The 22,381-nt window shown below is 31.5% G+C and overlaps 2 protein-coding genes across 7 annotated transcripts in view; both read right to left on the reverse strand.

Moving 5' to 3' along the window:
- Nucleotides 1-1,726: 1,726 nt before the first annotated feature.
- On the reverse strand, nt 1,727-9,994 carry Ublcp1 (Ubiquitin-like domain-containing C-terminal domain phosphatase 1). Of its 2 annotated transcripts, none has more exons than XM_022081080.2 (5): nt 9,527-9,994; nt 5,356-5,537; nt 4,807-4,995; nt 3,881-4,039; nt 1,727-2,745 (listed from the first exon to the last, which is right to left on the reverse strand). In XM_022081080.2, the coding sequence occupies exons 2-5, from the start codon at nt 5,530-5,532 to the stop codon at nt 2,428-2,430; spliced, it is 843 nt and encodes a 280-aa protein (XP_021936772.1). In that variant the 5' UTR covers nt 5,533-5,537; nt 9,527-9,994; the 3' UTR covers nt 1,727-2,427. The 2 variants fall into 2 exon arrangements, with proteins under 2 accessions (XP_021936772.1, XP_021936771.1); XM_022081079.2 differs by lacking the exon at nt 9,527-9,994 and adding an exon at nt 6,850-7,072.
- The window catches only part of LOC110838154 (ras-specific guanine nucleotide-releasing factor 2), a 139,344-nt gene continuing 125,283 nt past the window's right edge, over nt 8,321-22,381 (reverse strand). For 2 of the 5 annotated variants that reach the window (XM_022081062.2, XM_022081061.2), the window contains one exon: nt 20,466-21,490. In XM_022081062.2, coding sequence (XP_021936754.2) covers nt 21,275-21,490 — 216 coding nt within the window. In that variant the 3' untranslated portion in view covers nt 20,466-21,274. Of the gene's footprint in view, nt 21,491-22,381 lie in introns of all 5 variants that reach the window. The other 3 variants (XR_015532698.1, XM_022081064.2, XM_022081063.2) reach the window with 3 other exon arrangements.

The raw sequence follows: 22,381 nt of genomic DNA on the forward strand, positions 1-22,381 counted from the left end.
TACTGGACTGTTACTAGATGCATGCCATGTCTAAGGACTGAATGTCTGATACTTGATTACAGGAACTAGAAAATGTATCCTTTCTTCCTTATTAAACATATATTTTGATGCTGTATGCACTAAAAATGAAATTCACACTTCACTTCTCTTCCATGGATCCCATTTGTCTTGGATAATTTTAACTTATTTATTTATTTAATTTTACGACTAAGCTTGCATACGTTTCACAATTACATGCATAGATAGACTTCTCGTACATTTGAAGACAATGCCCGGCAATGTTAACTCAAAAATGGGTAAAACGTAATGGATTTATATTAAAATATAATTGTTTTATACATAAAATATACTTTTCTCCTTAACTTGCCAAGAACATAAGAGTTTTAAAATTACGTATGATCTGAATGAAAACATGAAATTAACAGCATAAAATGTACAGTTATTTTAGAACTACGACAAAAGTGATTAGCCACAAATAAATGAATTGCACTCCAGGTACTAGCTGTATTATTGATAATATTTATCTAAATGAAGTGGTAGTAAGGAAAGAAGGGTAGACACGGTCCGTTAATTCCAGATTATATCATCATATATCAGCTTAAATTAATATTATAGCATAAAAAGGCTGTTTCAGGTATTAAGAGAAATGTTTCATTCACAGGTTATTTAATGTTGCTTTAACTGCAATACAGGTGAAACGTAGAGTTAATGAGACATGACAGGGAGTCAGGACGATCTAGAATGGAACATCTATGGCTTATTTTAAGGAAAGGCATTGGTCCACAGGAACTGAGGAAAACCAGAGAAACCCTCCATTAATACTGCAAGTTCTCTGCCAAGATCTGAAGCATGTACCTCCTGAACACAAATCAGATATTTTACTGCTTCCTGGACTGAAAAATAAAGTGTGATTCAACAGAACATGTCTGTTAATACCCCACAGCACTACAGTTTCTTGTATTCTGAAGAGGATGTTATAAAAATTAACATATTAATTACACTCTATTAAAGAATTTAAACAACCAGTAATGGCCATATCAAGGCTCTCAGATGGCTCCCTACAGGCCATATTTACCTCAATAAAATTGTAAGGCCAATAGAAATTTTAGGATTAAAAAAATTCCTCCTGTAAAAGACTATGAAAAAAAAATCATATCCACAATGGATATGTATATACATATATAAAACATACTGCAAAAACAGTAAACATCAAAGGCAAGTGTATAAAAATTCATTATCATTGTTTCACTACTCTCACAGTATATCTAGAATCTGGACATTGAAAGTAAAGGATATACAATGACAAAAGACAGAAGAGATAAAACTAATGAAGTGCACAGCAGCGTATTTGACCACAGAAATAATTAAGATATTTTAAAATAAACAAGACTGTTAAAAGATTAAGACTGAAAAATACTAGGGACTCATACAACTTCCTGAACAGAAATAACTGAAAGGCAAAGACATTAATGACATTAACCTTTGCCGTTATGCATTGTAGCATATGTGACGTCAGCTAGCTGATGTGACAGTAGCATACAGCTAAACCATAAAACCTCAGGATTAAACTCCAGTTACCGAGATTCAGTATACACTTCAAACATTCCTGCTCCCTTGCTTTCATAAATTTCCTTCTTTTACTTCCAAAACTTTCAACCATGCAGAAGAAAAAAAAAATTAACAGTCCCAAAATAGTTGCATGATGACTGGAAGACATACATATAAATTAACAAAAACAAAAAAACTGATTTATTAACCATACTTGGAAGCATCTACTTATTACGACTCAAACACAATTCATTTACCAAACTTTTTTTTTTCCACTACATCTAAAGGTGATGGTACTTTCAGGTTATGCCTACAGAGCACCACTGTCAACTGCAGAGAAACTCACAGAAAGCTGGGTCCCATATACAACATAATATTTTTAATTTAAATGATCCATATGTGTTCATTTTCCAAAAAGGCTGCTGATTCTTTTAATAATGGATTTTTATTTTTTGAAGAAATGGTGCCAGTATTGCATATCACCAGAAAGAAAATACCATCTATATAGCATATAATAAAAGCAACAGGAATTAAATAAACATTTCAAAAATATGCAAGAAGAAATAAAATAAAATAGTTTCCTTGTCAAATTTAAATAAAATAAAATTATGCATGTAAATAATAATAATAGTCTTAAACCTCATAGTTACAAAATGTGACTGGCATGTGATGATTTCACATAAGCATGGTACCTGGCTGTAAAAAAAAGTTAAGAAATATTAACATGAGCCGTAACTCACATTCTTCCCTACTGGATCTAGTCAGGATCCATAACTCACACAAGTTATTGAGTTAATGAAGAAAAATGCAATGCTCATGATCAGTAACCATGCTTAACAAAATCCTATAAACCATATAATATTACTTATGTTTTGTGCACTAGCTTGGACCACTGCTCTCTCTGTTATCTACTTCCTTCTTTGTAGTATGTTTATCTTTCTTTCGTGGTCGGTATTTCTCCCAGTGCTTGTGGTCCAGACAGTTAAAATCCTCTTCATGAACAATGTCCTTCAAGTATTTGGCAAGTCCAAGTAATTCCTTATCCTTCTCACGGTTCAGATGAGCTCGTTTGAACGGTCGAATCTTCAGCCCATTACCAGGATTCATCAGGAAGTTGCGTCTGATGTCATCAAACATGATCGTATTACGAGAAGAATACTGATCAAATTTACCCCATATTACACCCAAGGGTTTAACCTGTAGTATAGAATTGCAAGACTTATAAACAGGAATAATTTTCTTAACATAAGAAAGGAAAATCAATGTTGGAAAGTGCGTACAATACCACAAATAGGCCTGTTTCGTAAATGTGTATTTCTGAAATCAGCTTTAATATTTCACAGTCATTATCTTTGAAAATATAGCATGGGAAAGCATGTATGAAACAAACAGTGTTTGCCTTAATTACAATTCCAACTTTTGTTCAAATATTTTGTAAAAAAGGAAATATTGTGGTAGGTAATGTCCAATTTGGAATAGAAGGTTATAGATATCTGTTCCATTCAAATAAGTTGGCAACTTTGCATAAAGCAAGAATCAGATTTTGCATATAGCAAAATTAATGACTAACTATTTAAGATGCTTCATTATTTCAAGGGAGATACAAAGAATCAAGGGTCTGTATGTGGTGTTGCCAAGTTGCAAGAATGAACCACTACACCAGTGGTCCCCAACGCGGCGCCCGCCAATCCCCCCTTCTTCTCTCTCTCTCTCTCTCTCTCTCTCTCTCTCTTTTTTGTGTTTTTTTTTTTTGTGATGCCCGCGTTGTTACGGAAAGAGGTTATACTGAATAATGAAGGCCGTTCAACCATGAACATAATAAAATCAAAGCACAGATCTCAACTTACTGACGCCCATCTTGATGATTGTTTGCGAGCAGCAACATCATCCTACACTCCCAAATTTGAAAAACTGGCCGATGAAATGCAGTGCCAAACTTCACACTAACTTCCCACTTGAGTAATAATAATTGTACTTATAAAACTACGTATTTTTGATTGCACGGTTTCTTGTATCATTAAACGTCGTGTTGTTTTGTGTATTATTTGGTGTCCATATCTTATTTGCCCAGAGAAAAGAAAATTTGGCTTTCTTAATTGGTTGGTGCCCGCCATGATCTCATAAACTCTCAAATGTGCCCGTAGGCACAAAAAGGTTGGGGACCACTACACTACACATAAGACAGATATTGGTCAGTCAGTTTTAAGCAGAAGATTTAGTGTCAAACTGTCAGTCACACACAGTCATGTTTAAATCCTAGCAAAGACAGATGTGTGTGGTCAGCTGCACGCTCTGCCGACTATAAGTACTAACATAAAAAATATAAACTAACCTGCACGACTCCATATTTAGGAGTGAAGATAGATATCATGGCCAAGTTATCCAGATAGAACACAATTTTGTAATCATTGTGAGTTGACACACCCAGCAACTTCATCTTTTCTTCAATCCACTTCATGCTTGTTGCTGACCAGATAACAATGTCATAGTCCTTTGGGAAACAAATCATACAAAACAATGGAAAAATCTGTATATACATTTCTTTTATATAAACATTTATATGCAGTACAATGCTTGGTATTAAGATTTGTGTGGAGTGTCCTGAATATTTTTCGTGACAAAACTGGTGACTGTACGTCATAATATATCCTGGATCCCGTACGCTTATGACATTATTTTTATTTCCACTTCAGAAATATGTATGGCCACACTGTTAGTATTTTGGCAGTAATGATTAAATAAAATGTAAACTGACCCACACAGACGAAGTTCTTCCTCCTTTTACAGGCATCTGGCTGTTCAAGTAAACTCCTTGTTGTGACAGAATGCAAACACTCTCCATCCTAAGCCAATTACAAGCAGTTCATATCCCCACATTTCCTGTTACTTAATATTACATTTCTATTTGTCTTTATTCTTCCAAAAATGTAATGTAAGTAAAAACAACTCATTCAACTCTGTAACTTGCTTCTGAATAAGTATAAGCATACAGTTTATTTAGAATTCAAGTTTAGTGACAGTCCTGACTCACAAAAATTATTTCAAAGGTATGCTTTAGCTTTAAAATTTCCTGCGATTTATCAGCATAAAATTTTATAAAAATGTACTGATCAAAAGCATACATGGTTCCTGGTTACAAATTTATACTACCCCACCATATAATTTTTTACAAGTTCTCCTTAACTTGGAAAATTTGGGGAGAATATCTAAATATAATAATAAAAGAGGAATAACTCACCAGCAAAATGACATACATACCTGGTAAGCTGATGTGAGAAATTCATGAAGATATGGCCTCATTAACTCATAACCTGTTTCAGCTGCCGATCGGTGATCATACAATGTATAATCAACGTCAAGTACAAGCAGTTTCTTGCCAGGTCGAGGCTCATTCAACATATTGATTTTATATTCTCTAACCCGGCGTTCAATCTTTGCTAAGTACACCTACAAACAAGTATGAACAATTAATTTCAAGAGCATTTTATTAGGGAATCATGTTCATCACCAACATACTATTTATTTTATTAAATTAAAATATGCTGTCAATAGTTCAGGCTATACAGTATCAAATGACTTAATAATTAAAAGAATAACAAATTGGAAAGAAAGTGGTCATAACCTAATTCAAGGTAGTATCCCAACATATGTCTGGAGGGACCAAGAATAGCTGATCTCTCGCTGAAAATTGAGCCTTGGATCTCTTGAATATGAAGCAGGACTGTTAACCACTTAACTGTGATGTCTGGTTAACCAGCTACTGAATATATGACTCGGTCAACATACGTATGGAAGTACACAACATACTTCTCTGCTTTCTATTGCAATCTCTTCATCTTCAATGTCAAGATCATTTACAACATCAGGAATGTCTTCAGGAGGGGCTGAAGCATCAGCAATGTCTTCTTCTAGAGAGCCCATCATCATAACTTTAAATCCTTGCTTGAGCTTAAGTGTGGACAACTGGCATCCATCCTCTGGCATTTTTCCTTAAAAATATATAAACTTAAAGGGTTAGTTAAAAATGTTAAAATTCAGTTGTCACATTATGATAATTATGACAAAACAAATTTCATGAAATTTTGTACTAACAACAAAACTTGTGTACATCTAAATATGGGGTACGATGACAAAATAATCAAGGAAATGGAAACAACTAAATTTCTTGGCCTATAAATTGACAACAAATTAAACTGGAAAACACATATTCAATGCAATATCCCTAAACTAAGCTCGGCATGTTTTGCTATGAGGACAATTGCAGCACTTGTGGAAACAGAAACTTTAAAATTAGTTTATTTTGCTTACTTCCATTCCATCATGTCATATGGAATCATTTTCTGGGAAAATTCAATGGACAGCAAAAAAGTATTTTACATTCACAATGAAGATCATTAGAATAATGGCAGGCACTAAAAGGAGAGCCTCTTGTAGGGAATTATTTCAGAAGTTGAATATTCTTCCACTACCCAGTGAATTCTTGCTCTCGCTATTATCATTTGTAGTGGATAACATGTAAAAATTTATAACAAATTCAGATATCCACAATATAAGAACAAGATGCACATAATCTTCATGTGCCTCATTTTAACCTCAGTAAATATCAAAAAGAAATTTACTATACTGGAATTAAGTTATTCAATAATCTTCCACCTACTATCAAAAGTTTAAATCACAATATGAAAATGTGTAAGCCAGTATTAAGAGAGTATCTCCTGTCTCACTCCTTCTACTCAGTAGAAGAATTTACATCACCCAAAAAGTCTCAACTATTATAAATACACATAATATTGGTGATGGTTTCTAATCATAATTATTTTGCTGTAATACTGTAGTTCCAAAAATATGTAAATAGCTGTTATAACTATGTATTTATATTTGTACACGAAACAAGTAGTGTATTTGTGCTATGACCTGTTCTACATCCTTGGCTTAGGCTTATGAAGGATCTATGGAATGCAAATAAATTCTATTCTATTGATAATATGCTGGATCATAGTATGTATTGTGTGTTGCACTAAGGGGCCAGTGCATTACGTTTTAATGTATATGGTCTTATTACTCAAGAAATGTTTCTAACATTATTTAAAATACGTAAATCCCAATTCTGGGTATTTGTATAATAAAACTAATTTATTTGAAAACAGGATCATCTTTATCGCAGTATATTATACAGTTTTAAATTCCTCATCCCCCTTAAATATCGCTCTAGTTTGACGAAATTAACTCTGATACTCTACACACAGGAATTTATACTGGATATGTAAACAACAGATAACCTAACAACATACAACTCTATACCTTTAAATTTAAGATTAAGTAGCTTCTGTCTTTCCGGACGAACACCCGTTTCTTTATGAATTGCATTCTTTAAAGTACCGATAGAATCACTGTCAGACAAGTTGCAAATATCGTATTCTTTTCCATTCCATTTTACAACAATCTTTACTTCGTTCTCCATGTTGCTTACATACACCATGTTATTATTTCTGTCATAGATTAATAACATTTTTGACAACAGCGAAACGACCTGTGGGCAAAGATTTATGCCGGTTTATATACATGTCGTTCGATTTTCTACCACCAGTCCGCAGGACAAATATTCTACTACCAAAATATTTGTTTCTAAGATTTGAGCTTGTACTGACAAGAAAGGAAATAATGATCTATGTTGTAGTTACCAGCGTCTCGGAGGAATGTCTGTAATCACAAGATTACACGATTTGAAACTCTAGAAGACTGTAATTGGCATGAATTTTTTCTTTTCACAACTTCAATTTCCAGCGTAATTTCCCAGAGTTCAAACATTTCATTGAATATTTTGTTTTCGTATACTGATGCTTGTTTTGCCTGTAGAAAGTGATGCCCTGCGTCTTTAAATTACATTCAACAATAACGTAACACTGGCAACGGCATCTGAAGTCCCCTGACATGATTTTTATGATTCCACCTGCAAGTACTATTGCAAATTTTTAATGACATAGTAAATTTCCAAATTTGTTTGCTGTCAGTTGGGTCCAAATATTTTCTAAAATATTTTTTTTAAATATTTATTTAAACTGCTGTAAATTACAAGGCTTCTATTAAATTCTTCATGCCAGTAAATTTTTTGATGTTTTTCCAGTAAACATAAGTGTGAAAGGTTCACATCTATTAAACTGGACATGTGCAAAATGTATTCCATAATCTACAAGACACTTGCTGTGGTGCACACTCAGGACCAGGTTTCCATCTTGCCTCCATTCCACACCAAAATATCTGATTCATGAAAAAGTATGTTCTTCTGATAGGTATTTGTAATGAAAATTAAAAAAATAAATAAATAAAGGGCCCAACATTTATACCAACTGCATAATTATTGAATTATATGTAATAAAATATTTGTCACTACCATGTGTGCTGTTACATTAATCTGCTGAAAATATAACTCCTAAAAATAAATAGCAACAAATGTAAAATTAACATTTTGTCAAATCTTGAAGGTTACAAATGTGATCACTTTCCTAAAACCACTGTGATTTTAACCTATTGGAGTCTAACATCAAGGTGAACCCATGGGCAGTCATAACATCCGTAAAAGCATCCATGAGCAGAGATCACATTCTTTTATATGGTCTGCAGTTTAAATGCAAAGCAAAGCAGGAGGCCACTTGAAGAGTTTTCAATGGATTAAACAGTATTCCTATGTCATACTAACATGATTAGGACAGAGAATTATGGTAAAAGTGAATACCAACCAGCATGCCTTCCAACCTGTCAGTATACACACATACACACTTTTACCCATCCATTTAATCCTCAATATATCCTAATCCTAATACACTGTTCATAATCTCTCTACATATCTTAAGTACTTCCTATGTAAAACAACAGTATTTCTTCTAACTTATATATATATATATATTTCTGTGTGTGTCCATTTTGTACAATCACATAAAAAATTGAAACACTTATTTAAGAAGATTGTCTTGCCCAGTCAAACATTCAAACGACCAGAATTATTAGATGAACAGTAACTACTGTCTTCGTATACATTTCTGTGATAATATGTAATTACTAGTTGAGACCTACACACTGTTTACAATTTCTCTGCTAGTATTTGGACCAAATTACTATTTTAATTGAGCTTTTAATGTAATATTTAGAGTATGGTGTTTACTCAACCTTGGTTTCTAGTGGAACTGTATGACAGGATGATGCAGTTGGAGGAGCTAAACTGTTTTAAGTTAATATTCAATACTTCTACAGAAGAATAACATTTATTAGAAGGAGGGAGAACACAAAATTCTCCACAGTAACTGCAAGTTCACAAAGGGTGATACTAACAATGTGTCATTTTGTCTTCAACAACATGGTTAAAATTGGAAGTACACTCCACATAACTTTAGTCTGAAAATTTCACAGTTCCAAATATTTAACTTGAATGAAGATTGGAATAGTTTGAATAATAAAACATATAACAAAATATTAAATAAATTATTCAACATGTTTGGAAAGTGTATAATATACTTGAAACTATGAAATATTTTATGTTTGCTTAGAGAAAATTTGTAATCCAATTTTCTGTTGGAAATCACACATGAAGTTTCAATTATAATGTACAACAGGTGATAATACTTTGGCATGATATTCTAAACAAAATGTAATTTTGATAAACACATATCCAGCAATTACATTCTTTTGTAACATTAAATGCTACTGTACTTCCAAAACTTTCCTTCACAAAAAATATATATAACATTTCTGATCATTTCTGTATTAGAATGTCATATTCAATATACAAGCCTTCAATTCTTTTCCACTGTCAATTGAGATTCATGTATGTGCAATCAAAGATTTAACTTTATATATAAAACAAACAAATGGATTATCACATTGATGATTGTAAACTGCTACATACTACTTGATAGGCCTTTAAAGAGGGAATATGCTTAATTATATGAGAATGTCAGCAATGTCTGAACAGATGTTCACTTACCTAGAAGTATATCTGGATTTATGAACGCTTGGTAGTTTCATAAGTAATGGCTTCCTTGTGTCACAACTGAAAGACACTGTATGAGAATAACTTAATTAAAAATTAAATCTGTATTTGGTTTTATGTTAATTATCTTGACTATGTTAAAATTCCCAAGCTTAGTACAATTTAAAACATGGTTACACAATTCCTCCAACTTTTATAGTCTGCTGTAACATGAAATATAATTCTGTACAAACATTAAACATAGGTATTTTTCGTGACAATATGTATACTATGTATTTCAACATGAGTAAACAATGCTATATACATTTTTAAAGGAGAGTTTAACCTATACCTATACTAGCTGAGCAAACCAATTCACTGTTTTATCTGACATTTTTTAAACTAAGTAGTGCTGTGGTAGTAAGGGTGTACAATACTTCAGAAGTTAAAATATGAGGTATTCTAAAAAGTAAAAACAACATTCAAAATCCCATTCTTTTTGTTATTATTAAGAACGGTAATATGCATTGCCTTCAAAATTTAGAATATTTGCTTCACATTATAACAACAATATTAATGTATAATAAACAATAGCCATAGTTACAACAATAATAATATTAATAAACTAATTTGTAATATCCCAAATACAAAAGTCTGACATTTAAAATGGTTTCTAAAAACAAAAATCCAATTTATGAGTAAAATAAACAAGAATTACATAATTATAATTATAATAATAATAATAATAATAGTAGTAATACATGTAACATATTAAAAACAAAATGTATTTCAGAAATAGCTGCTGCACTATGTACCTCAGGGGCAAGGTTTGTCTCAGGTACATAGAAGTAAATACCATATAAAGTGGTGAATAGATGGGATAATAATAATAATAATAATAATAATAATTTCTAGTTAGCTGTCTGGAATTATTAAACCAGTGAGGGAATCAACTGTTCAGGATATTTATTATAAGACACAATTTTACGCATTCTCTGAGGTGTTAAATTTCATCTTCTGTATTGTAAGATGTGCATAATTTAGCACAAAGGACTGTGATACATTTCCAAAGTGCCTCTTTTTTATGATCAACACTTCCTACATTAAATATATTCTTTTACAGAGGATAGAAGTAACATTTAAATGACTCAAAAAACAATTTTATATTCCGTATTGATAAGTCATAAAATGCTAGCATTATTATTACTATATTATTTGGCCTTACTTAAAGACTTTCTGGTCTTTATTCTTACAAAGCTTGGCAGTATAAAAAAATGAGGGTCCAATTAAGTACATTTCCTGCCTCTGTAAGTCAAAATTACATTCCAAGCAATTAAAAGTACAGACTTGTCTAATTATTCCACATACACATTATTGCTAATGCAATACCTGTTGTACTCTGGATTTGTCACTAGATAATTAATAGCTCAATTAGACATAAGGGACTCTTTATATCCTGATAAAGATTTGGACTCTCTTCAGATTCATTATATACAAATTTATATTCTATGTCAGGAAGTTGACAGTGGCTTAGTTGGTAGGAAGATTTATGTTCTGTGGAATGAAATGAACACAAAATTATTCTGATGTTATGTGATTGAAGTCATTTTCATATCAAGAAAAATTTAATTAAAAATAGCCATGTTCAGGATTATAGTAACATGGAAGTGAAGTATTTATTATGCAGCGATTAATGGTGCCTTAAGGATATGTTACAATTTGCATTTACAGGCATTCACCGAAATTCATTAATCTTTAGTCCTACTATATTTTTCATAATTTGTGCTCATATGATATCATTTAAGTTTCAATGTCAGTAAATTCAGAAGAGTTGTATATATTAAAGTCAGTGAAAACACAAAGCACCATATGAGACGCCCTGAGACCTCATCACTTTATTCATGAACTATTATGACTACAAAGGTCAATATACTTGTCTGTCAGAACTGTTATGCTGCACTGGTGCAGAACGCAAAGAAAAATGGCAAAAAATGACCAAGTGTGAAACTATACATGCCACAATATTTGAAGGGTGTAAGTTCAATAATACATAAGTTAAAATAAGACAGTATAAGCATTTATCAATTTACAAGTGACTTGCCATATGTCATGCATAATTTTGATTACAAAAGCTCATAGAATGAGGCCACTTGGGAAACCGAGGCCAGAAGGGAGAATAATTTTAACATGGGCCTTAGGGAATTGATTTGGGCAGTGTTGAATGTTAGACTTTGTAATGACAGTTTGAAACTTTAGGTTATATTAAAATAAGAATTTCTCACATGAGATAGGGAGAGCCCTGTATTTTTTGGTAATATGTAGTAATTTTTTAAGTATGTCATTTTAAAATAAGATTTATAAACAATTCAGACATGTTTGGATCTATCCATGTTCATCTAGTATACTCAAAACAACAGTCACTCACACATAAAAGTAATCTATAAATATTTTCTTAAATCATTTGTAGTGATATACTGTTATCTTTAAACAACACACTTCTAAAAACAATGAAGATTAATGTTCTATGGACTAGAACCAACACTTGATCATTATTCCAGAAACAATTACATCCTCAGCTAAGATACACAGCTATGTATATCATTCTTACATTTTGGAAATCTTCTGTATTTGACACAAACAAGTACAGAGAAATGTACTCAACATGTACTTATAGTTTCTTAATGCATTCTTTGCTATTTTTCATAATTTACTGACCTTGACGTTTACTTCTTGCAGATACAAATGTATTATTACAAAGCTATTTGAAGTACAAACATCAGACAATATTGTATCATGTAAGAAATACTATTAATAACTGCATTTTAGAAGGTTTTCTGAAAAATTTGTTTTATATTTATTTTTGTAGTTTCATCTAAAACACCACTTAATGAAATGACAAAGCTCAATTTGGGCTCCATGTATAGTCATAACTGATCAGTATGAAGCAAACTAACATTGTCATAATAACGTTTCATATGATTATCTCCCAGCAACAAATTTAGCCAAAATCTGTGAAGGACTGAACTATATTATCTGTTAGTAAGAACTCCAGTATGCCACCTGCATTTCTTGATAAGTAAAGTTTTGAAAATGACCTCAGAAATTCTTTAAGTATTATATCACGTATTAAAGTTCAGTCTGTAATCTTCTTCATGTGCAAATTGAACAAAATTTATTTGTATGTGTTGATTTCGTTTGCAAGAATGTTCATGAGCTACTGGTTCTCAGGCATGGAAAATTTTAAGCCTGTACACAATGAGAGAGAGAGTATAGATACAAATGAAGAACATGTTTAAATATTCCTGAGTCTAGAAAAGCTGCTTCAGAAATGCTCTCTACCTGAATATTATGCTAGCACTTAAATAGTTTAATAAAATCTTAACATAAATAGTTTCATACACATAATATTTTACTTGTATTATGTATATGAGAAAGTGTGCTTATCACATGGGAGATTTGCAAGATAAAGGAACTGCACAGTGCATAACCAATTTGAACTTTTCTCTTCAGGTACATAATAACAAAATCAGAATGTATATAGAAGAAAGGCTAAAATTTTTGGTTTCAGGAGGCCTTGAACTGTTTATTGTATATTGTATTTAACAATGAATGATAGGTCAACTTTTGGCCCTGTATCACAGAATTTTACTTTTAGCTTAAGTGATAAATAAGAACAATTTTACAGTAACCTATATAAGTGTATAGGAACATGTACAAGGCATTCTAACTTTGGAAGAAACATGACAAACATGCTGAGCAAACCATTGTGCTTTAAGTTATGATAAGAGTAATGCATAAAAGTCCTTCACTATTCTATATAAATGTCAATTCACGGTGGAAGCTATACAGTATTGGAATAATTTATTCATGGTATGAGATACAATTATTTCATAATATAGTGGCTTTCTTTAAAATACTGGTACAATATATAATTCTGATCTGTTTCCCAATAGAATTACACTGTAATTATAAATAAATGTATCATTTTTAATGTCAAAGTTGACTAGAAGTGTCTCTTTATATATCAAATTGATTGTTTTAAAAGTAATATTCACTCAAATTATAATTTGTTTTGCCTAATATACCTTTTTCACATTCGATTTTTATAACACTCTAGACAAACTTAAAATTTGTCTTCAGTGATGAAGTAATTGGTTTCTGAGACTTCAATTTTTAAATATTTTCATTACTACCCTAAAGAAGCATGGCTGAGAGACAGTCTACTATAGGATTATACTTATTTTCTCCAGCATGTTCTTGCAGTAATGTCATATTCCATACTGGAGTAATGTTTACAGCTTTGTCTAACAGAACTTTAACAAAATTAGTGTGCTGCGCATTTTAAAACAATTTGAAGATATCTACATGCATTTGGGAAGTATTCAGTTCATATCTCAACTGATAACTGATTATCCTGACCAAATTTATTTATGATTTCCCATCAGTGAAATGTCAAGGTAGTAACTTAAAGAATGCCATGTCCATCTAAATTAGTAATTAACAATCATCCTATCATAAAACATTTTAAACTACATAACCCCAGCAGCTGATAGTGTGATAAAATAAATAATGAATAATGCATTCACTTTATATGCTTAGTGTAAATAATGCAAATAAATGATGCTTAAACTATAAATTATATTTTATGAGGAGTGGGTGAAATTCACATATAAGATGAGACTTGTTCTAATAAATGGACACTAAAAAAGACACCACAGAAATGGTCTAAAACCTCCTGACGCAATTAATATGCTGCATTGTGACATATATATTGTAGTTCATAGTTTAAGTGAGGACACTGATGACAGTAACTTACACATGGAAATTATATCTTTTGAAACCCTGTTTTTATAAAATGTCAGTTCTCAAAAGCAGTACCATTCATTTACTCACCGGAGCAGCAAACTTACTTGCTAATAGTGGAGATATAATCCAAGCTTCATGGAAAATGCCAAAAATTAGGAACTGTGCAGCTCAGAAACCAACACCCATAACATCATAATACTGACTCCTGGAAAACTGAGTATTAACTGAAACAGTGTTAAGCTTAAATTTCCTATAAAATTAACACAAATAAATACAACTGTTCACTGCAGCTTAACAATAATACTATAAAATCACTTACTTGCACCTTTAAATGCATGTAAATTATTTCTTTTTAACTCTCGGACGAAAACTACAAAGTAAAGAAATTAATGAACAGACTCACAAGGACTGACTGACTATGCATGTAATTCAATGCTATGGAATACTGAAGGCACTATCAAATCAAAAAATAAATAAATAAATAAAATAAAATCTAAATGTTTTCTTTAAAATAAACATAAGCGTGAGAATTTATAGTTATCTACACAAAGATGAAAGCCACCAAAATCACTCTTATGGCTTCCTTAAGTATGTGCCTATAAATGTTACAACAAATATATTTGATGACAAAGATGACTGTCTTTATACCGCTGTGTAGTCTGGTAGAAGTTTACTGGCATTCCAGAGGTCCTTGCTGTCTTGTCATTGGGTGATGATATAATTGCCCTGATGATGGAGGCAGCAAAAACATCTGAAATGGTGGTAAACTTCTACCAGACTACATGATACTACAATCCAGAAGACAGCCATTTTCATACTCACTGCCATGACAGCTTCAAATCCTACTTAAATATATATGAGGGCTAAGTGGAAATTGAAACAATTTACAAGCACAGCAAAATAATATGGAGTGAAGCAGTGTTAAGTAACAGTTGCATGCATTTAATTACAATTATTACAGCCTGGAATATGATATACTGTTAGTATTCAACTCTGAACCAAAATTTACCTTCAGTTTTTGTAAAAATTAAACTATGTTGAGACAGATTATAATTATTGTCATATGTTAAGGACAACAGTTCCAGTACAATTTCCCTTACTGATTAATTTCAGGCAGATGCCACCTTTAAGTGTCTAAACCAATCCAAATTTCTTTGTAATCAATCTGGCTTATTTTATGCTCAGTGTTCAGAAATCTGTGGTATGAATGTGTGATATTTAATTATATTCTGATATTAAAATTGATATGCATTACATATATTTCTGGGCCTCCACACCTCCATTCACTTTTATGACATCTATACACGAAAATTTCAATATTAATTAAGAACCACTGACCCAAAAAAATGGACATAATGATAGATAAAGATGATTTGTACTTGAAAGAATATGGAGAAATTAAGTCTGTAATTATTTTTCTTATAGTGACCATACACTTAAAATAATTTATCTATTTTTTTTAAATTTTTGTAACCTAACTTTTATAAATATCCTTTCAAGAAATGAACAAACACATAGCAATATTGATTAACATGCCCACATGTTAAAAAGGTAAGTTTATGCCACAAATGATACTGCTTCTAGTGAAGGAAAATTCATACTGCCAAGCCTGTAAAATAATCTAATTCACCTATGCTAGATCAGAATGTTGGAATTAGCCTTAGAAAATTTATTTTGATTATTATTGTAAGTCAGTAGTAAGTTAAAACATCTTCAACTGTCACTGAGGCAATAATTTCTAACACATCTATATGCTGCTTACTAATTATGGTTATATGAATTATCCCAGAATATATTTCATCAAAGATATGCAACAGAGAAGTCAACTTGAATCCAACTGTGCCAAATTAGCATATGCTCACATCTTATTCAATAGCAGTCCACTATTCTTCTTCACCAATCAGTACCACCAAATCTAGCTGTCCACCTACTGCCTATTCTATATAAGGCTACCAAAAATGCCCAACCATTACATGTTCACCCTGAAGATGGCAACTGAAATTTTTGCTAAAATGTTGGATAATTTTCAAAATTTGACACAGCTCATCCCCCAAAAGCCAAAGTTTTACAGTAGGGTAACATGTAGGAGAGTCTAAATAATTAAGAATATTTAATTTACAATATTAGAGGTTTGGGTTTCCTTTGAATCTATAAACTTGATTGCTAAGAAACACAAAACCCCATATTTTAAAGAGCTTTAGCTATATATCAGGCAGTATAAAATGTTATAGTACAAATGCCACACACCATTACCATGTCAATACACTGTCTATGTACGTATCAGTACCTGCAACTGCATCTTACTTTGGCAACAGTTATATCTTCCAGCACTACTGAAGTGCTATCATCACAGAGTTAAGTATACTGTATCACAGACTCTTGTGACTGCTAATTATAACTTGTAATATTTCAAAAGTACCCAAAATTAGTAAATGAGGAGAAATCATTTAAATAATTATTTTCTAAAGTCTTACAATCCATAAAATATCACTCAGAATACACATTAAAATATTTAAGTGACCGACAATTATATTGCAACAGAAGTACATGGACCAAGGACACAGACCAAAGCAGATAACGGAAGACAAACAACAGCAGAGATGAGAGATGGAAGTATAGAAGGGAGAAAAGAAAAAAAAAATATGAGCACTTTAGAAGGTTATTTACAAATAGCAGGATATGACAGTAAGAACAAGGTTAAAAAAATTATGAAATAGAGAATCCAAAGGAATGCTTTGAACATACAAGTTAAAGTAAAACCCTTAAGATGGAAATCAAGATCAAGATGAGAAAAACAGGTTAGGAAAGATGTCATAGGACGAAAGACAAGCATGGAAAGAAACCGAGATGGAACTGTGGGAAGACAGAACAAATGTAGAGCCTTGGTTATTAGATAACCCATATCAAATAGAAATGTCCAGGAGGAAGTATCATAACAACTATCAATACACTAAAGGGGGCTGTATCTTAATGTATGGAAGCATTCAGGACAGAAAGTTGTATGAAAGTTCTACATTCACAGCTTTCTCCCTCAGATCCACATAACTTTTAGGTCATACTTAGTTATACCTTAGTTAGTAAGTGTGATGTGCTGACCTCAGATACATATTTAAAAAATTACAATTCCAGAAGTTACATCAATTCAAAGAACAAAAGAGTGATTATACACATTGTTTTCAAATAATTTACAAATGTTGTGAATTATGGAACAAGGTCATTTATACTATATATATGACATGGTTTGTTCATACATGAATGTTATTTCAACAAGAAATATCATTTTTAATTCACATTCTCATACCAAAATTAAGTTATTTCCATTTCTTGTACTACTGCTGCTAATTCAAGTTTGTAAGAATTAAATATGATAATGTAAACATCACTTCTAAGACCTCGCTACATGACAACCCCATGTTACAATATGTAAACACAACTGTAATTGAAAAGTTGCAAACTGAAATACTACTCTTATGTTCCACAAAAAATTACTACAATACATAATATACACATAGGCACTCTTAGCAGTTTATATAATATACACATGAAGTTCAGCCTCTAAATTATGAACTGAAGAAATATGTGGAACAGAACAAAAATATTTATATTTAACTGTGTGTGTTGTGTTAAAAATGAAGTTACTGAATTTATAATATTGACCACAGGGTACATAATTTACAGCTTTCTTAATCCTTTAACCAAAAAATTAAATTTTAAATGAGATTCTACTATGTTTTATTGTGTTAGAAGGGGTACAAGTATTAATTTTACTACATTCTACTATGTTATGACAAACAGAATAATATTAGTATAACAAATATTCAGCTCAGAAAAATACATAAATTCAAGAACTAGGATGTCTTATTGCTGAACATTTGGAGGGATATGAGTGAATAACAAAAAAATATAATCTGACAATGGAAAATTACTGAAAAGCAAAAGTAGTATCAAGTATCTCAGTAATGACTGATTTTGTTATAGAATATTACTGAGTAATATATGAACCCCTTTGCAATTTTAGGCTTAACTTAATATGAATTTAAAAAAAATAATCATGATATTTCAATAACTTATTCTTATTTATAACTTTGCAGCATGAGAGTCAATAAGAAAGGGTGACTGTGGTCCCAGATCTGGAAAAGGTTGAGAACACCTGGGTTACATCATGAAGAAGAAGAATAAAACAAAAGTGGAAAATCTATTCACTCTGCTGCATTGATTTGTACTGTAAAATATTCACTCACAGATAAGCTTATAACTTTTACTCATGGTTCATTTTCTCATGTGTGCGACAGGCCATTCCCATTTCAATGTCCTTGATTTAATCCAATTATCTTTCATTTACATCTGTTTCTTTTAAAATTCTTTAAGAATTACTACCCAATGCATTTCATACAATTGCCGGTAATTCTAAATTATGTGTACAAAAATTTTTCAAATTGCAACTTTCAAACATTCTTTTATATGAAATAATATTATTTAATTTATCAAATAAAAATTAAATTTTGTAGGTGCATTTTGTACATGCTGAGTAATAACAAAAAAATAATTCAGATAAGATAATTTATATGTAGTCTGAATGAAACTGATTAATAAATTTCTGTTGTTTATGTGTTAAGTATGCATTTGTTATTAAAGTTTTCAGTGTACTGTAGTGAGTTATTTGTTTTATGACATTTTTAAAAATATGATGTTTAATCTATCACTTAGCTATTGTATCTGTGTATGTTATACTTTGTATCACATCAAAAGATTATACTGACTGCTTATCATTACTAGTACCTTGTGTATGAAAATGTTTATTTTTAACATCTATTACATATCTATAAATAATAAATGAGCACAGTACAACACAAACAGGGGAAGACATCTGTATGAGGAGTGATGTTATGTACATATGAAGGAGATCAGGCAATTAAGAATCCTCTCTTTAGGATATTTATGGGATATAATTTATCAGAGTTTTGAAAATCTTAGGTAATGCAGAAGTATCAGCATTTCAGAATGAAATTTCTCTTCTCTGCTACTGCTAGAAAACATTTAGAGAATTTTCTTATATAACATTAATCCTCAGTTTTATTTGCTTAGATTACACACTGAGGAAAACAGTTGACGGATACTAAATATGCTCAACTAATAGCACTTAGAAAATGGATTATTCTTTCTGACATTTGTAGAAGTAATCAGATACTATTAACAGCCATTTCTCAATTCCCCACACTACATTGATTATCATCTAGTCAACATCACTATTATTCCAAAATGATATGCTCACTGGGGTTTCCAGGTCAGAAAAAATATTTTATGAAATATTTATGTACAAAATACAGTATAGAATGAATCACTTCAATTAACAACACTTCATGGCATTTATCTTTAGGCAAAGTGAACAATATCTGAAGAGCCTGCTTCATTACTTTGGTTGATTACAGTCACTTATTATTGGAACTTCTGAGAAACCCTGACATCAATTTGTGATAATTCACTTAAAAATAATATGCATACAGTCACATGCATAATATAATCAAATAATTGTATTATTAAACTCCTATGAATTCTTACAATAGCCTTTCCTTTACCACCTTATGAATAAAAGTGATACATGTGGGACCAGACTATAAAAACAACCTATTACAAATTATTAATTTACTTTTTAAATAGAATTACTTTGGCAGGTTCTATAAATGAACTGCATCCATATCTCCATTTAAAGATATCCAAGTTAATTAAATTAATTTAAAGAAGTGTAGTACATAACATTATAATATTACTTCTTATGTCAATACTTCACCTCTATACCAGGATACTTGGTGTACAATCTGCCATGGAACTGTTCATCTAGCAGCTCAGATGTAAGCATAATATACATCTGATTCTAGTATTTGTGGCAAATTGTAAAAGAAAAATAATACTTTTAAGAATTTATGTAAAGAACTTGAATTATTTGGTCATGTTCATTGTCTACACTTTTGATACCAGCCTACACTAATATAATTCATCTATTAAGTATGTGGAAGTCTGTTTAAAGTTGATAATTCAGTACACAGACAACCAGCCATCCAGCCAGCCACATGAAAACTGAGATTTTTGTGGTCAAAGGCTCTTAACATACTCATGAGGGAAAATTTTGAGACTCTTTTTGCACACTACCAATACTTCCTAATATGGTAGCTACAAAAATAAAGTATCAGAAAGAGTTTTTGTATAATTTTTTTTTTAAAAATCCAAGATGGCAAAAGCAGAATGTCTATCAGATTCATCCTTCTGGAGCCACAGAGCTACAACACAAAATAAAGTGGTTACTGAAATGTTATTACAGGTCAAGGATCAGTCTGAACATCATTTTCTGTTTATAAATATACGTTAATACACATTCAGGATGTAGTGAAATATCAGTTTCACTTTTCCTTAAGTGCACAAGAAAGGGAGCCCACCATACCTGACATAAGGAAACACTATACTGACATCTATCTCTACTTACCAGTTCACACTGATTTAGGTGTGAAAGGTACAATCACTTTCTGCACAGTCCCTGATCATATGACTACACTTTTATCTTTAACAAACCAACAATAAATGGTCTCCATCTAACAACTAGATATACTTGAAAAGTACCTCTGTGTATTTAAGAAGTTCAAAGTACATAACAGAGAGGACTGCGTCTAAATAAGTCACAACTGAACCAAACGCAATATTAGTGCTGTTTTATATAATTTTCCACTGAAATACAGCTTGAAAGTTGTAAATATTTTCTACAGATCTATGAAAACATGTTATTTCATGTGACAGGTTATATCTCAGGTCCTTCAACAAATCAAATTTAACATGTGTTAAGTATTACATGGCAGTTCCAAAATTTCAAGATAGAACACCATGTGGAAAACATCTAATTATAGTAATTTGTGAGCAATCACAAATGTAGAAGGTTTAAAGCTGATACAAGGTACTGAAAAGGCTGCATTAAGATCTTGGTGGGGTGTGAGATAATGGCAGTTGTGCGATGGCCGAAGAGCTGAGACGTGAGGTTCGCGGTTCAATTTCCAAAGACATTCTATACAATTCATCATCATCCAGAAGTAATGAAGTATCCAGCAAGTAATTGGTGACTTTAGTAATTAGATCAATTTTATAAGGAGTTTGCTGGAAGTGACGGATCTCTTGGATAACATGGGCAATCTGCAAGCATACCCATGCTGTTAGAACATTCCATTAGAATGTGCTGCACACCCAATCAATTACCATGTTACCAAAACTTGGTCTTCAATTGGGGTTTCATTCTTCACCACACATTGACTCATATTAATTAAGATTTGTCACAGAAAAACAAATGTGTTCAAAACAAGCAACATTCCTTGTTAAAGGCGAAAAAATCGCAAAACACTCACACAGAAATCCTATGACATAACAAGAGATTATATTTGAAAATAAAAATATGTTTCCCCCTTTCAATATAATAAATATTTAAACAAAGCAGTTTGTGGTGGACTGGATATGACATTTGGCAATATGACAGTATGCTTATAGAAAATTGATAGATAAACTTCTTTCAAATGGCCACTAGGAAATACACAATGAAGATGGAAAGAAGAATTTGTTGTGTTAATTCTAATACTAAAAAGACTGGGTCAAATGACTGCCCTCTGGAGTAGTACTGTTGAAATTTCAATGAATTTCGGTGAAGTGGATTTGTACACTAAAGACAGGCAAATAGAATAAAATATGTACTGAGATAACAGGGCTATATCTACAGAAATTTAATGTTAAATAAAGAAAAACTTAAAATTGAAAAATGTTAAATAGGGATTTCACTGTAATGAACTGGTCATAAACTTCAAACTTTCATTATAACAAAAATTCTTAGGGTTCTATTAAAATGCCTGTAAACAGATGTAAATAACTTAAAATAATGTAAATCAGAGTGCAGTTGGAAAAGAAAATTAAACTTGAAGCAGTTCATGATAAATGGACATATAGAAGTAATGTGAGTGTCTGCTGTTCCACTGTGACCAGGGATCCAATTATGCAGTAATTCTATTTCTTAAAAGAAAGACAAGAGGAACCTCTATT

The sequence above is a fragment of the Zootermopsis nevadensis genome, unplaced genomic scaffold (genome assembly GCF_977971745.1).
Source record: "Zootermopsis nevadensis isolate Lab colony 2312 unplaced genomic scaffold, Znev_1.0 Znev_ptg000061l, whole genome shotgun sequence".
NCBI lineage: Eukaryota > Metazoa > Arthropoda > Insecta > Blattodea > Termopsidae > Zootermopsis > Zootermopsis nevadensis.